Source organism: Polistes canadensis, unplaced genomic scaffold, assembly GCF_001313835.1.
Source record: "Polistes canadensis isolate GaletaPanama2010 unplaced genomic scaffold, ASM131383v1 scaffold_289, whole genome shotgun sequence".
Taxonomy (NCBI): domain Eukaryota; kingdom Metazoa; phylum Arthropoda; class Insecta; order Hymenoptera; family Vespidae; genus Polistes; species Polistes canadensis.
In genome coordinates this window covers 42,879-60,338 of record NW_014569836.1, presented here as the reverse complement: position 1 = coordinate 60,338, position 17,460 = coordinate 42,879, and the positions used below count along the sequence as shown (strand labels likewise).

The following is a 17,460-nucleotide window of genomic DNA, read 5'->3' as shown; positions in this document are numbered from 1 at the left end:
GTCTCTTCATTCCTCTCTTCTTCAGCCCCCTCTCTCTGTCTCACTCTCTCTCATTCTCCCACTCTCTCTCCCTCTCTCTCATACTTTAGTGTTCGAGTTTGCGTTCTACCGATGGTCCAGATATGCGACTGCGTATGCGCCGACGCTTTATCTCATCCCATAGTCGATCCCCGCCCGTAAATGTTACCCCCTAACCCACCACCAACTCACCCCACCCCACCCCACCCCACTACCCAGCCATTTACCACCCTTCTTTATTTCTCTTTACTTTTAACATCTATTTATCTTTCTTCTTCTTCTTCTTCTTCGTCTTATTCTTCTACTTCGTTGTCGTCGTCAATTCTTACGTACACCCCCTCCTATTGATGTAATTTACTTCTTTCTTTTTGTTTTTTGTTTTTTCTTTTTTTTTCTTTTTTTTTTCTTTTGCCTTTATTATTGCTTCTCACACAATACGGAATTAATTAATTTATTTATTTATTTGTTTGTTAGTATGATCATTATTATTATTTTTATTTGTGATTCTTTTAAGAGGTAAGCTTTGCTAATGTTTTTTTTTTCTTTCTTTCTTTTAAATACGATCTCCATTGTGTTGAATAAGTCATTTCATTGTATTCAAAAATTAAAATATAAATTAATTGATTTCTAATTATTATTCGAAAGGAGTTTGTTTGCATAAGCTAAGTTTCCTTCTTCTTTTCTTATTCTTAATATTAATTTTGTTAACAAAGTCGTGAGTAGTTTTTTTTCGTTAATTGCGTCATTCATTCGTTTTATCCAAAAGAATTCGCGAGGTCTCAAAGAAATATTTTATTAAATGCATGTACGAATATAAAAGTGAGTTTATTTTTTACTAATTAAAAATATTATAGCAAAGTATTCGTTCACGCAACGATGAACCGTTTTACCTTAACTCACATTTTCCACAATAATATTATGGCATTATATCGAAATAATTTATATGATTTTTATTAGCTTTCGAGAGAATGTTTTTTCATTGTTTTCTTTATTTTTACCATGCTCATTAACTTTTTCCCCCACGAATTTGAGTATATGAACGTGTATCGTCGAATAAAAATGATATTTCTCTCTCTTTTTATAAAAAGAAGGAAAGAGTTACTGAAAAAAAAAAAAACAATATTTATTATTGTTTATGTAAATATAATAAATTTATTATTGTAGTATTAACAATTTATACATCCATCTTCTGTGTTCAATCTTTTTGTTTCTTAAATAATATTCAACCACGATGATTCAAAAAAAAAAAACTTATTCCAATCAAACTTATTCCATCATTATCGAAACACTATACTCATACATGTATACTTTCCATATTTCTATGTGTATATGTGTGTGTATATGTGTGTGTAAATTTTCGTCTTAAGACTAGAGAAAACGTACCATAAATTATGACAAAAATCTTGAAACATTGTTTATCGATGTTTCTTTAGTAATCCGACGTTAAATCGGGTTTCAATACTTAAACCTAAATGATTTCTCTTTAAGTACATCAATCTCGCAACACATTTTACGGATCAAAATGATCGTGCGAGAGAAAAACCACCATGAACTATAAAAGGAAACACGTAGGATAGCTCGATGCTGGGATATCGATCCTTATTCGGTTTTCCCTTCTTCTTCTTCTTCTTCTTCTTTTACTTCTACTTCTTCGAGGAAAAAAAAAATAAAACATAATAATAATAATAATAATAAAAATAACGTATACGTTTAACAACGATACAAATACTATTATACAATGCAATAAAATTAATTCAAAATAGAAGGCGAATAGAGAACACATTACTAGATAAATATAAATAATTAAAATGAATATAATACACAGCACACACAACACACATACACACACACAACACACATACACACACACAAATTCGGTATATCTTGTGTATGTGTGTGTGTTTTTTTTTTCTTCAAACATCATCATCATCATCATCATACAGTCCTATCGATCATTCTGATATCTTTCACGCTATAAAAACAAAATAATATGTAAAATAACCGGAAAAAAAACTCACGCACGCTATTTTTCAATCATCATATCTTCAAACAAACAAACAGAAAAATAGAATATTTTATTTCTGTTTTTTTTTTTTTTTCATGGACGGCACGCAGACTTTCGATATTATATATATATAAAAGAAAACATTTAACAGTATAATTCATTCGTTATCTATGCAATTGAAAAGCCATAGGTTTTGTTTTTTCATTTGGAAGATAGAAATAGAGAAAATGCAAGTAAACACTATGATCGATTAAAAAATCTTATCTTGTTGGCTTTAAGAAGATGAAAGTTATTCTTTAATCGATCATCATCGAGGATTGCTCACCGTTAATTAATCTTTTCAAGAATTTTCCTTTAAGTCAAAGAAAAAAAAAAGTAAGATCGATATAAATTAAATCGAAAAAAAAAAAAAGTAAAAATATAAATATATATTTTCTTTCTATCCTATATATATACATTTCTATAGATGTACTTTTTATATTTTCAAATATTTCATTTTCCTATAATTTCTTTTTTATTTACTCTCTCTCTCTCTTTACTTTATCAAAATATAATATACCAAATCGATAAAATTACGCTTCGCGATTTTCGTTGAGATTGTTCCGTGAGATTTTTTTTTAGGTTAGGTTATGTTTTTCTTTTTTACGTTAGGTTATTTCTTTCTTTCTTTCTTTTTCTTTATTTTTTTTTTCGTATCGGTTTTCAATCCCTCGAAAAAGTGTTTTTATTTGTTCGTTATCGATCATTTCGCGAGTATACTGATAATTCCTATGAAAAGGGACTTTTCTTTTAAGGTATATGAGCGTGTATATGTAGGTTTTCTTTTCCCCTTTTCTTTTTTTTTTTTTCTTCTTTCTTTCTTTCTTTCTTTTTCGATATAGTTGGTAAAAATTGTACGCCTTCATATAGTCGCGAAAAGAGAAAACAAATAAAAGAAAAAAAAAAAAGAAATGAAAAAAAGGAGAGAAAAAAATGTCTGGCACGTTTGAAAAATATCAAGCGAGGTGTGTGTCGTTTATAATGTATTCGCTGTTTTGCGATGAAACCTGCTACGAACGCGAGATTATGTTAGTTTTACTTCCCTCTTCTTCCCTTTAAATCCGAAAAAAAAATGAAAGAAATGATTTGTTTCTGTGCGACTTTTGGTCAGTAATAATATATACAGTTTATTTTTTTCTCTCGTTTATATGGAATACTTTCCAATGCTATTACCTTTTGGGTCTACTCTTCACCATGAAACAAATTTCCCATTTGTTCTAGCAAATAATAATTCCGAAGTAGCATGGTCGAAGATTTGTTACTTTTTTTCTTGTTGTTGTTGTTGTTGTTATTGTTTTACAATTCAGTGGTAGTCTCGACGGGACTTTGTTCGTACAAATAAGTAAAACCAAGATGAGAATAATCCTTTTTTTCTCGGAACGTAACGTTATCGTTGGAAGGACTAGCACTGAGTAAATCACCGGCATGATTGTAAAGGGGATTTAATACGGGTGTGGTGGTATCGTGATTGTTCATGGTGTTGCTGTTACTGCTTGTGTGGTTCTTACGACCTAGAGTTGATCGTCTAAGGGAATGAATGTTACCCTCGGCATGATTCCCAGCGATGCTCGATGCACGGGCCGTTGTTGCAGCTTCCGAGCTCACAGGACTCTGTTGACCTTGAAAAAGTGAAACAAAAAAAAGAAAGAACGAATCGTTTTGCCATTTTACGTGTTACGAGGAAACAACTCCAGAGAGAGAGAGAGAGAGAAGAGAGAAAGAGAAATAAGAAACATCGTAACGATATACTTTTTTATTTTCCCATAAAAATGATTTTCTGAAAACGTTGTTATCGATTCAACACGATTCCCTTCGCTATAATGGTAATGTAATAAATATTTCTATATGGTTTATATATAAATGATTTAACGAATTAATCGTGTTACAAGATTATATTATATTATTTTGAAAAAAAAATCTCTATGGGATTTTTAATCCTATTAATAATTTATCAAGTACCATAAACACGTCCCTAATAATAATTAGGTATTCAGAATTATTATATTTTTTTTAACGCCAATATAATGATTCTCTCAATGATATCATAAACTATCGCGAATAATCTTTTGGAATAATTTAATAAAAAAAAATTAAATATTCGATTTTTTTTTTGAGATACGATTTGAAATATTAACAAAAAATAATATTAAAATATATTATCGCCAAGTGAAATAAATAATATGTTAAATATTATTATTACCGATACTACCGCCGTGGTCTTTGGTAATGTAACTAACGTTGTCCAAACTGAATGCATGATTTTTGTTGCTGAAATCAAGTTGCAAGTCGTTGTAACTGTCGTTGTCATCAACTGGAACGCTCATCTGTAGCACCTGGGTCTCATATTCCTTTAAATTAGGCTCAACGTAAACAGGATCATAACGTGGTACAACGTACATTCGTTGCATACGTTCCTTGTATGCCTTGTACCTATGATCACACATTATTATATTCTTTTATATTTTATGCAATGTAAATTGTTAATTACGACAACGAGACACATTTCATTAGAATTACGGAAATATTAATTAACGTTAATCGAATCAAGCCACGCGTTAGTTTAAAAAAAAAAAAAGAACTAGTTCCCGTAAGAAACGATGGTTCGCAGTTATTAAAATGAATGGGTGACCCGTTCGGACAAACTAACGAAAAAAACACCTCCCTCCTGTCCCCTCCGTGTGCTGTTGACTCCAAAGAGTGAGTTAAACAAAAATTCACGACTCGTTTGCAAACAGATATTGTCAAAGAGAAAGGTAATAAAGACGATATTAATTAATGTTAATGAATCTAATAATAATAAAAAAAAAAAGAAGAGAAAATATGACGAGTTCCCATGATTATATAATATTCGCATTAACGTGAATAAGCACGAAGCACGTTCATTTGCGAAGATATTTTCTAAGCATGCGCTTATGTTCTGTTCTGTTCTGTTCTGTTCTCGTGGTAATGACAAGGAAAAGTAGGTCGATCGAGTAACAATAACGAAGTATTACGAATGATTTATACGTGGCACTGAACTGACGCAGCTGAATAATAATAATAATAATAATAAAAAAAAGAGGAAAAAAAGGTAAGAAAATACAAAAAAAAAACTGGATCAATGGGAATGGGACAGGAGGAGAAGGGGGACCTTTCCTGGACCAAGATACGCAAATGTAGATGATTCCAAGTATCAGTATGATGCAGGTAATGATAATATAAAAGCATATGGAAATACTTCATCAAAGGAATGGAGGGGATGGGTTTATAGGGAACAAAATAAAGAAAGAAATGAAATTACCTGGACCAAGATACGCAGATGTAGATGATTCCAGCTATTCCAAGTATCAGTATGACGCAGGCAATGATGATAAGAGCATATGGAAATACCTCACCACTGAACGCAACAGCTGTTTGCGTGCGTACCGGCTCAGCGTACATTACTGGCGCGTGTATTTCGATTGCATTAGCTCTAACTAACGTTGACACGTCAAACGTGATGTTCGATGCCGCAGTTCTTTCGACGATCGACCTAAAAAAGTAGGAAAAAAAAAAGAAAAAAAAATACATATATATATATAGAACGAATCGTTAAACAAATGCGGTGCACGTTTTTATCGCAATTGGCATTACTGGCGATAAATATTCAAGGTCAACCGTAGTCATTACAATCGCAAAGTCTCGCCCCCCACCCACCCATCAACACACAGCACAGTGGTGCTGGTGTTGGTACCGGTGCTGCTAATTATACGAAGTATTAAGAAATGATTATATACTTTATCGGTGAAAAATAATTTCACGATATTTTTTCAAAGTAATATCTGTTGCGTAATCGAAAATTATGTCTACGTTATATTCAAGAGATTTCGTTGAATTTGAAATTAAAAAATAGAGTGATTTTTGTTGCTTAACGGAGGAAAAAATGTACCTCTGTATTTTGGAACTATTGCGATCCAATATCAGTTCGGTGTCAGGATCAATCCCATAAAACCAAACGTCCGAGTCTTGCGGATAAGTTTCAACCGTACCATTTTTAGTACGAACTTTTCTAACGGTAATCCTATCGATACCAATCAGCAATCCGCTCTTTTCTTCGACTATGTTAGCCATTCTTCTGGAATCCTTTTGAAGTACCTCCGGTGCCGCGTCTTGTACGACCAATATCAATAAATTTTCTTCGCCAATCAGATTCACTATTACCGGTGCCACGATCGTATTGAAATTAATCGTCGAATTTGGATTGTCGCGTACGCTGACTTTGAATTTGAACGGTAATTCAGCGGAATCTATGTTGTCGAATGTTGCCGTTGTACGAATTATTCCTGAAAAGGCATCGATCGCGAAATAATCCGAGCCGCCGCTTCCATCGACTATTTTGTACTCCAATTTTCCGTATTTTCCGTTATCCTTGTCGTGAGCTTTCACTTGCAAAACGCCAGAACCGAATTGAACGTTCCTAGGTATTGCAGCGAAGTATCGGCCATTTCTGAGCTTGTTATCATCCTCCGGGAATATAAACTCAGGTTTGTTGTCGTTGACGTCTATTACTTGGATTTTTACCTGTTAACAATAAATAATCATTTGTTTTAGATTTTATCACGGCGACGAATAAATCACAATTGTCAAGGAAAATTCTTCTTCTTCTCAAACAACATTTATATTTCATATTTAAAATATATAAATAATTATATATATATAAATTAATCGCTCACCATAGTTGTATTTCGGCCAGAATTCAACAACCCGGACAACGATTCGAGCCTAATTTTGATCTGATAAAATTCAGTAGTCTCATAATCCAAAGCACCCTTTTTCAATTTAAGCGCACAGTTGCGTTCCTCTGTGACATTGGCCTCGAACAAATCATTCTCATTTCCGCTGTATATCTCACATTTCAAGGGTGTCGAATCATGAGCGTGACTGTTGATGATTGTAATTATCTTGATCAATGTCCCGTCAGTTGCATCTTCCGGCACCTCGACGTTGTAGGAATTCTCGGCAAAACCTAAACCAACTTCTGGGGGAACGGTAGCAACGTGTCGAACAAAAATTGGGACAGTTGTCACGGATGACAATTGAGGCTCGCCCATGTCGTATGCTCGCACGTCAACCTAATTAAAAAGTAACGAATAATAATAATGATAATAATCTAAAATGATTCAATTGCTTGAAAAGTTCATTTGATTTATATTATTTATGATAAATAAATTTATTAGTTAAAATAGTATTGATTAACCCTATTGATACACGAGCGCCGTATATATCCGGCATCAACATAATGTAATTCGGAATTCATCCGACTATCTGTACACGTTAATCACAATTTTTATTTAACGTTGAAGAAAATCTTCGTAGAAAATAAAAAATTGACTATATGTTTATAACCACGAATATTTATTAAAAAAAAAAGAAACAAATTAACAAATACCTGATATTCAGTGTCGGTTTCTTTTCTAAGATCATCTCGAATTCTAATAACACCGGTGTCAGGATCTATGACAAAGTATTTGCTCGCAATACCACGTCCGATGATTTCGTACCTCACCTAAAGAAATCAAGATAATTCGATTATCTATTTATCTTACGTTTATCACCATACACGCAGTTTCATTAATTTAATTACCTGATTTCCTGGCGCAGTTCCGTCGGAATCTGTGGCAACAAGATTGATAACCGTCGTTCCTATAGGTGAATCGTCGTCAAGAGTAATGGGTCTAGGTACCATGGTAAAGATTGGTGGTATATCGTTAACATCCTATTAAACCCATTAAATATCCAATATTAATACTTTTTTTTTCTCTCTAATTTTCAATTATTTTAACATGCACGAATTTTTATTATTCATTTTTACCAATAATTAAATCATACTCTATAATATTATACATGATTATGAGAGAGAGAAAGAGATATTATAAATAAATTATAAAAATTTAATTCGTAATATATATAAATTATTTTCTCATATACAATAAATAACAGTTCAAATCAATACCTGAACATTGACGACAACCCTTGTTGTTGAACCAGGAAGATCACTCGTGTTCTCAACAGTACCAATAATAAGAATGTGTTGGTTTTCTCTTTCATAATCTAAACCCCGAATAGTTTGTATAACTCCACTTTTCGGATCTATAGCAAATAGTTCAGTGTCCCCTTGTTTGATCGTATACGTGATTTGTTTCTTAGTATCCGGATCATCGGCCTGTAATTAATTACGTTAGCCTTCTTAGATCAGAAAGAAACTTTTCTGATTTCCTCGTTGAAGCAAGCAGGTTTCATATTTTCTTTTTTCTTTTTTTTTTTATTATATATTATTTTTTGTATGTAGCAAAAAATAAAGTAAGATCATCAACAGACTCACCATAACTTGGATCACCATGTAATCCGGAACATTTTCCTTAACACGAGCTTCATAGCTACTCTGACGAAATATTGGAACTTCATCCTCAACGTCAATCACTTTGACGGTTACCGTTGCTGTTGCCAACCGATAATCAGGTGCACCGTCTCTCGCAGTTACCACGAATTTATATTCCTAAGTTAGATAATAGAAGTATTATTCAATGGAATCATTCGATTGTATAAAGACAATAATTGTTAGAGTAAGAAAAAGAGAAAAGATGTTCCTTTTTTTTTTCTTTTATATATTATCCTATACTTATAGACAAACTTGTTAAAGAATTTTTCTAATAAATTATATAATATCACAATAAAATAATAAAATATATTTACATATATAATCAACCAGACGAAATAATGAATATATTTGACTGTTTTAAAATAATTTATAGATTGTTACAATATTAAAAATAAATAATAATAATGGTTATACCCATATATATATATATAGAATAATATAAAAACGAGAATTATTTCTTAAACAAATTAGACAAATAGGAGGATAAAAAAAGTACAAGAATAATTGGATAAGATCAATCGAGTGTTGGTAAAGGAAGGTAGGATGCACTCGGTTGAATTTAACGTTGATTCAGACGATAAAATTCTTGATTGTTCGTAGAATCGGATAAGAGAGAGAAAGAGAGTGTATGCGAATAATACACTTCCCACAATATTCCTTTAGAAACAATAGGAATATCCAGGTGTTACGAGTAACTAAGTTTTAGTTAGCTAGTACGTTAAGGTGGTATTCGTTTACAACCTGGTACACATTAAACGTATCACATTTTCTTTCTTCAATTGGGTTATTCAGCAGTAGAATTTTTCAACGGGATATTTTCCTGAAATGATCATTTTTACTACCACAATTGATACGATATTCGAGATAATATTCTACCGTGGGAATAAGATTTTTCTAAACTCGAATTGACACGAGAAAAACCGAAAAACATTTTCAAAACGTTCGACTAGATGCCAATTCCATGGAAAAGTTCGAAACTTCGAAATGTAACTAGACGAAAATAGTTTTTGCTTGTTTTTTTTTTTTTCTATTGAAATTTTTATTCTAATACATTTGTCAAAAACGAGTTAAAGTTCTTTCAAGAACATAACTTTTAAATAATGGAAATAAAAATTACGCTTCTCTTGGAGAGTTTCCCGAATAAAAAAAAAGACCTTTTCTCTCATTCTCTTACTTTCCTTTTTAGTTTCTTTATTCCAACTTTGAAGTTTATGTTTAAGATTATATCTTATTGCAAGGGTTTTAATTAAAAGACTTTTAATTAGCTCGAATTAAGGATACAAGGACAGTAATAATCGTTTCGTAAAGCTTTTGTAAATATAGATATTAACAATTATTTCATTTGAAGTTAACTTAATTCGTTGACATTCGCAAAAAGTAATAATAATTAACGAACATCTCGTTAAAGGTTGCATCAAACAATTCAATATCGTTCAAACGGACGATTAATCGGTTTTAAATCTCGTTAATTGTTGCACAATACAACGTTTCTTCATATTTCTAATCTTTCATGTAAATCGAAAAGGAACAAAAAAATTCGTTCATTTAATAATTTAATTATAAATTACGCGCGTTTTTTTTAACAAGTCTAATTACGAAATTAGAAGAAAATGAATGAATAATTTCAATTAATATAAAGAATTGAAATACAAATAATGGGATATAAAAATACTGATCGTATTTTATTTATACTTACGTCATTCTGTTCGTAATCTAAAACAATTTTCGTCAGGACGTCGCCAGTTTCAGGATCAACCATGAATGGAATATCGTCTGGTGCGAAATAAGTAATTTCCGCATTGATACCCTCATCAGCATCCTCGGCATGCACCCGACCTATCAATTTACGTGCCTCACCTTCTTTCACGGAAAATTGATAAGGCAACTCAACGAATTCTGGATTCTTGTCATTGATATCAGTGACCTTGATATTGACGGTGGCCGTACTCGAAAGTCCACCCGTGTCCTCGGCTTTAATTAACTAATTCGAAAAACACACACGAAACAAATAAAAACAAATAATTATAATTAAAGTATTACCTTTTTTATATTTTTTTTTTTTTAAACAATAAGATAAAGATTGTCAAACTTACCAATTGATAACGAGTTAAATCTTCCCTATCCAATTTTCTAATGACAGTTATAATACCAGACTTGGCACCAATAGCAAACTGTCTCAGATCATTACCCGAAACAATGGAATAAGAAACGGGATCGTTTTCCGGGTCAACGGCCTTTCAAATTATATACGAATTTGTGAATGACTACTTACTATATTATTATTATTATTATTATTATTTTACTTTTATTCAAAAATTCTTGGATGATAAGAAGATAAACTTACGGTGATCGTGGCTACGGTTGAATTGATGGATGCACCTTCGCTAACTTGTACTTCGTAGACTGGTTGTTGAAATACTGGACTCCTAGTATTAGGTCCAGGAATAACATTTACCTCTACTATGGTTTGAGAATATTTGCCACCTTTGTCGGTAGCTTGCACGGTAATACTGTACTGTTCTCCCGCATTAAGTTTCCTCACGGACTCGATAACTCCTGTTTTAGGATCTATTTTAAACTTGTGTAATCCGTTGTTGGAAACGTGATAAATACTGTAAGTTATTTCTGCGTTTTCACCCTCGTCGTTGTCCGTTGCCTCGACCTAATATTTTATTTTTATTTAAATTGATGAACGAACAAAAACAAAAATGTAACTCCCAACACACACACACACACACATTAGTTTGATTTTATTTTGATTTAAAATAACGAAACAATATACCTTGGTAACTTCTCGTCTTGTTTCCCCGGCCTGTACTGAAATCGGTGCCGTCATAGGAAGATGTGGTGCGTTGTCATTAACGTCATTCAATGTCACGACAAATGAAAGAGGTGCGGATGCAGCCATCCCCGTTTTTTCTCTCGCGACAACTTGAAACCGAAAACGACCGGGATTTGGTGGATCCCGATCCAAATTTTCTTCGTTTACGATCAACACGCCTGACGGATCGATTGAAAAATAACTCGTCGTTAATTCGAAAGTGTACGCTGGTTTTGGATCGTCAGCACCCTGTGTATAACATAGATACAAAAAATATTCCTTATTTTAGGATCTAATAAAATTCCGTGGTATTAAATGATTGACAAATATTACTATGATTAACTAACATTCAAATGAAAATATATAATTTTCAAATTAAATAATAATTATTAACATTTCTGTGGGACATATAGAAATTTGATGTCGCTTGAATTTCCATTTCAATAATACATTTTACACGCACGTGCGTGTCACAACGAATTATGCGAATTAAATCTCTAGTATAGTATATATATACAATCTAATTATAACACGTGAATAAACTATCCTATTATAATAACTTAGGATCAAAATTTTGAAACGTATTAGAATATATGTATTACATTTCCCATTTCTGAGGACATCATTTGTGGACGACATTAGCCACTCCATTTTAAATTCCCTACACGAGCATGATTATAACGTATCTCGCTAACAACACGCGGAATAATACCGATAGTCCGTGTTCTGCATTTCTAGAACACAACTATCATATATTATCGAGAATATCGTCCTATAGGATACAAGAGGACAACAACGGGGAATGAAAATGGCCAAGTTATTCGACGGTTGGTTGGGTTCTTACCCGGTAACTTCCTTGAAAATGTATCCATTAGTTACTAAACCAAACGAGAGGAAATAGGAAGATAAAAAAACAAAAAAAAAGCAGATAGGAGAAGAAGAATCTTGGAAATTCAAGGGAAAGGGGGCTGAAGGGGGGCTGGGGGGAGGGAAGGCTGGGTTAGCTAAAGCTGTAACATTTCGTAGACGTAATTTCCGTAAGTAAGACTTTAACTGTGTTATTCGTATATTTTACAAACTGCATTTCTTGAGGCCGCAATTCTCGAAAGCAAAATAGTCTTAAACCACCCTCCTACAACCCCCTTCCCATCCTCACCCTTCTTTCTCGAATTCTATCGATGTTTGGCACAACGGGATACATAGAACGAGTTGCAGAACTCGTTAACCCACATGCAAAAGGGAACGGGATACACTTTCTTTCATCCACCCCCCCCCCTCCCCCCACTTGAACCTTCCAAACTTTCGTGGTAAAATCTATCAACGATTTTACATCGAACTTTTCGAAACAGATTAGACAGGTTGTTTTTTTTTGTAAATCTCTCAATTAAATTCTTATTCGATCAATCATCTCGTTTAACGCATTTATCTGTGAATATTTATTACGGGGAATATGTTTCATGCGGGCACCGAAATGATATATAATTTAATAATCAGAATAAATGTTTTTTAACTGGGATAACAATATTAGGTGTGTGTATGTATTATAGATAATTTTTTTGTTATAAATAAAATAAACGATACTATAGTGATTGTAATATTATATTTATATTCCTATGAAATTTTTGAAGCAAGAAAACGCTACTATAATGGCGTCTCAATAAGTTATTCTGTGATACAAAGAACCACTAAAATGGCATTCCAATAATACTGTGATACAAAAAGCCACTCAAGTGGCGTGATATTCTCAGAAGAAGAGTCAAAGAATTAGAAAGGTAAATCTTTTAGCAGAGTCTATGATTGTGTCGCTCTAATTACAAAACACCTCATTTTACGTCACGACTATAAGTTACATATGTAGTATCTGAGAACACATTCTCATTCGAATGAGATCGTTCGCAGAAAGATATACACGAAGTTTCTCAAAGTTTTCGAAGAAACAATCGTAATGAACGTGTTAGTGTATACAATACGGCTCCGTAAATCGAAATAGGATGATGATGATGATTATGATGATGATTACTCAAGCATAGTTTTCAGGATTTACTTTCACTTTTTTCCTAATTGTAAAATCGTCTTAAAGTTTTAACACGACAAAATTATTCTCGTTTTAACTAGGCGATTATTAAACGCAACTAAAATGGCGTAATCCCTGTAAATCATTAAATGCGAAATCAAATAGTATAATGGCTTTACGAAGAAAATTATATTCCTAAACAGATATCATTACAAATTTTTCATTGTTTCAATATTTATCCGACGTTTGATATAAATAAATCGACAAAAATTCAATTATTATTTCATTAAAAAAAAAAAAAAAAAACAAAAAAAGATGTATCTTTCTATATGCATTTTTATTTGATTTTCATTGGTATTAAATATCTATCAAACGCCCATGATTAATATTGTCACGATTAAAGGTTTACAAAAATAAGACATACCGTAATAATATTCGCATAAGAATGAGAGGGAAAAAAAGAATAGAAAAGAAAAGAAAAGATAAGGAAAAACAAAACAAAAAAAAACATATTAAACGACAGCTACTTCACGGCTCGTTGCATTCTCATTTGCAAACTAAGAAGAAAATAAGAAAATAAGAAAGAAAAAGAAGAAAAAGAAAGATAACAGTAATACTAAAACTTACCAGATCTGCATCGGATACGGTGAGTGTTATTGGCTTGGCATTTTTATCGATGACCTTTGTACCCACTGGTGCATTCTCATCGACAAAACCCTCGTTGTTCGAAGCTGTGATCACCGGTGGATTGCTGTCGACCGGTTTAACCGTGATTATCAGCTTCGCCGTGGCAGATCGTTTTGCTTCCGACACCTCAACAGCCTGTCGAAGATGATAATCGATTATTAAAGCATGTAAAACTACTATCATGCTCCCTTATACTGATTCCTTCTTATTTTTCTCACTCACACACACAGACACTATATCTTTTCCTATTTTAACGTTGATTAAATTATATGAAATTTATAAAGAAATACGAGATCGTGTTCGTTATTTAAGGGGTTACATGGGTTTGGGACTTTCAAACAAATTTTTTTTTTTTTTATTTTTTTTTTTCAATTCTACAACTCATCTAGAATATTGTATTCAATTTTTAAGTCGATAAGAGTAGTAGTTTTAAAGATAGAGCCTTGGGAAGTTCCACTCTTTAATGGCTCTTATACCCCAACACTCAAATCTTTAAACGCGTTTTTCTCAAAACGCTTTTTCTATTGTCGGTTGTCAAGATTTCTCGAAAATTATTTAACCGATTTTGATGAAATTTGCTACACGTCTTCGTGATACTATTGACAAGGACTTGGACATAGGATTTTCATTTTTTTCATAAAATCGAATTTTAAGAAACCTAAATGTGGTGCAAATTGTAGCGAAATTTGAATGTTCTTGCTAAAAACGTTGGCAAAAATCCAAATTTCAATTTTTTTCTTTTTCCTTCGTCCAGTTTCTAGTTTTAAGTATTCACTAAAAGACCCTATTTTTTCAACAGAAAAACCCCCACCGTTTATAAGTTCTGCTGTCAACGCGAAAACACTTTTTTTCGGTGGGGTCACCGGAAATGACGTCGCAATGGCTGAGTTTTAAATATTTTTCAACCAAAATTTTAGAAAATGTTCTTCAAATATGTATCTTAAATGTTATAAAAAGATTGAATAAGAATTCCATTTTTTATATAGAAAGAAAAATTGTTGAAAATATGCTATTTTTTCCCGGTGTAAACCCATGTAACCCCTTAAAACAACAACAAAAATATATATTTAGTATTATCATCATGAGATTCAATGTAATATATTTGTTTCTAACCTTGATTATTATGTCGAATTTTTTCGTTACCGATGTATCGACAGCCTTGATCTGTTTTACCGCACCTGTATTCGGATTGATCTCGAAAAAATCACGATAGTTTGATGGATTTCCACTGATAAATGAATAATGAATTGGTGCGTTTATGCTATCCATGTCAACAGCTTGGATTTTCTCCGGTGATATGTTCAATATACCCGACAATACTCCACTCGATACCTGTGACGAAAATGATTAACATTAAATCATTCGGACACATTTATAAGAAAACGTCAAAATTCATTAATTCCTACACATTTATAACATTCTTTTCATTTTTATGCAATTTCTTAAATAAAACTACACTATAAAAATATAATTATAACAATATATTGTATATATCTTGAATTTGTTCCACGATTTAATTTGAATTTCTTCGAGGGGAATAAATCTCTCTTGAGACAGGATTAGAAGAAATAAATGAACAAAAGAAAAATATGCTTTTTTTTTCCTCCCCCCCCCACCCCGCCCCGCCCCCCTCTCTTTCATAGGTAGATCGTTATCAAGATGTATGCGTGTAATGCGTACAGATGCCGAGTATTCTGGATTAATGCAGGCGCCATCCAGCAGCATGCAACCTTGGTAGATGAACGATGGATCTTGATCGTCGTCATCTCTGATGTTCACAGTCAAGGTGGTCGTAGACGTGAATCTTTCCGATACGTTCAACGCCCTATCCTGTAAATGCAATCATTTATTATATCAAGAACGAATATTATATTTGATAATAATCTTGAACATTAATTCATTCATTCGAATATACGGGCTATACTGATTTCTTCTATAAATTTAATTAATTAATTTATATTTATAGATTTGTTCTATTACGTAAATTTTCATCAAAATGATTTCTAAATTTTTGTAACAATTATTATATTCGATAATACGTATTAATCACTATTAAATAAAGTTTTGTGGGATCTATTTGTACTATGATCATTTAATCGATTAATTATGACACTTTTAATACGTTTAAATGCTTGATCCTGTTTAAAAAAAAAAACAACCTCTCTATCAATTAATAATTTACAATAGTATAAAAAAAATATTTCATACCTTGTTCCCATTTGTAAGTTATATGTTAGTCTATAAGTATTATACGATTTAAATCCACGATTTACATACTGGAAAATGAAAGGCAACGTAATAATATAAACTCTAACGCGATAATATAAGCCGCACAACAGTACACTGTTTTCAATTTATTTTAAATACGGTTGGTTAAACTTTCTTTTATTTTGTTGTTGTTGGTGTTGTTTCTTTAACAAACCGGGTAACACAGGGGGAAGAAAAAGAAATAAAAAAAAAAAGGATAACCCCATTTGGATAAAGGAAAAGAAATATAAAAGGAATGGAAACAGCCATTAAATGTTAGTTAGAATTGGTTAACTAATTAACATATCTTAACATACGATTTTCAATGGAAAATCTTTTTTTTCTCTCCTTCTCTTTTTTGTTTTTTGTTTTTTATGGGTATTGCATCCAAGTAAAGGAAAGAGATGAAGTAGAAGATGATGGTGTTTCAGGGACTTTCTAAAATCTCGTTGGTTGTAACAGAATGCGATCGAAACGTTGTGTGTTGTATCGTGTCGTTGGTGAATCGAGACTCCAGACTAAGGATTAAGATTCTCGTGACCCAGAAAACGAGAGCACCGTTGCTCGTTCAAGTAAAATCTCTCTTCCTGAATCTTTCTCTCTCTCTCTCTCTCTCTCTCTCTCTTTTACTCTTTCTTTCATTTTTTTTTTGTTCAGTTCGCGAACCGGGTGTGGCCCGTTTACCGGTAATCTCGATGCAATTTCCTTTAACTTACGATTGAAGAATAAATTTAAGATGAAAAATTGTCTATATGAAACTTCAAAAATTTTTCATTCTCATTATCTCTTAATATCCTATTTTTCTTTGAGAAAAATCATTGTAACTTTTTGTTTTTTTTTTTTAGAAATATTTTCATTATTATCATCGTACATTTTTAATATTAATGATTTAAAATTTTTATTATTAAAATACAAATCTAATTTGTATGAGAAATGTTAATATTCGTTGAAATATAGTGAAAGGAATGATAGAAAGATAGTAAGACAAAAGTATACTGTTATTCGTTTTATGCATGTAAAGTTGGATTTAACCGAGCGAATCTATCGCAAATAAATTTACCTTAGAAATCGTTCGACCGAATCCTAAATCCTAAATCTAACATCCGAGCTTCCGCGAGCTACGATGCGTTCGTCTTTCAACCAGAAAAACATGGAATCGCTGAGAAACGAAGCGAAATAAAAAAAAAGAAAAAAGGAAGAAAAAATAAAAAGAGAGAGATAGATAGAGAGAA

The 17,460-nt window shown here is 32.2% G+C and overlaps 1 protein-coding gene across 1 annotated transcript in view; it reads right to left on the bottom strand.

Annotated features, from left to right (window-relative positions):
* Positions 1-2,506: 2,506 nt before the first annotated feature.
* The window catches only part of LOC106791178 (protocadherin-15), a 28,674-nt gene continuing 13,720 nt past the window's right edge, over positions 2,507-17,460 (bottom strand). The window contains exons 6-21 of the mRNA XM_014756645.1: positions 15,662-15,811; positions 15,095-15,313; positions 13,922-14,116; positions 11,242-11,529; positions 10,804-11,121; positions 10,553-10,693; positions 10,156-10,440; positions 8,403-8,576; positions 8,034-8,243; positions 7,665-7,796; positions 7,470-7,586; positions 6,754-7,152; positions 5,970-6,601; positions 5,343-5,573; positions 4,263-4,492; positions 2,507-3,681 (exon numbers count right to left, since the gene is read on the bottom strand). Coding sequence (XP_014612131.1) covers positions 3,359-3,681; positions 4,263-4,492; positions 5,343-5,573; positions 5,970-6,601; positions 6,754-7,152; positions 7,470-7,586; positions 7,665-7,796; positions 8,034-8,243; positions 8,403-8,576; positions 10,156-10,440; positions 10,553-10,693; positions 10,804-11,121; positions 11,242-11,529; positions 13,922-14,116; positions 15,095-15,313; positions 15,662-15,811 — 4,044 coding nt within the window. The 3' untranslated portion in view covers positions 2,507-3,358. The remainder of the gene's footprint in view (positions 3,682-4,262; positions 4,493-5,342; positions 5,574-5,969; positions 6,602-6,753; positions 7,153-7,469; positions 7,587-7,664; positions 7,797-8,033; positions 8,244-8,402; positions 8,577-10,155; positions 10,441-10,552; positions 10,694-10,803; positions 11,122-11,241; positions 11,530-13,921; positions 14,117-15,094; positions 15,314-15,661; positions 15,812-17,460) is intronic.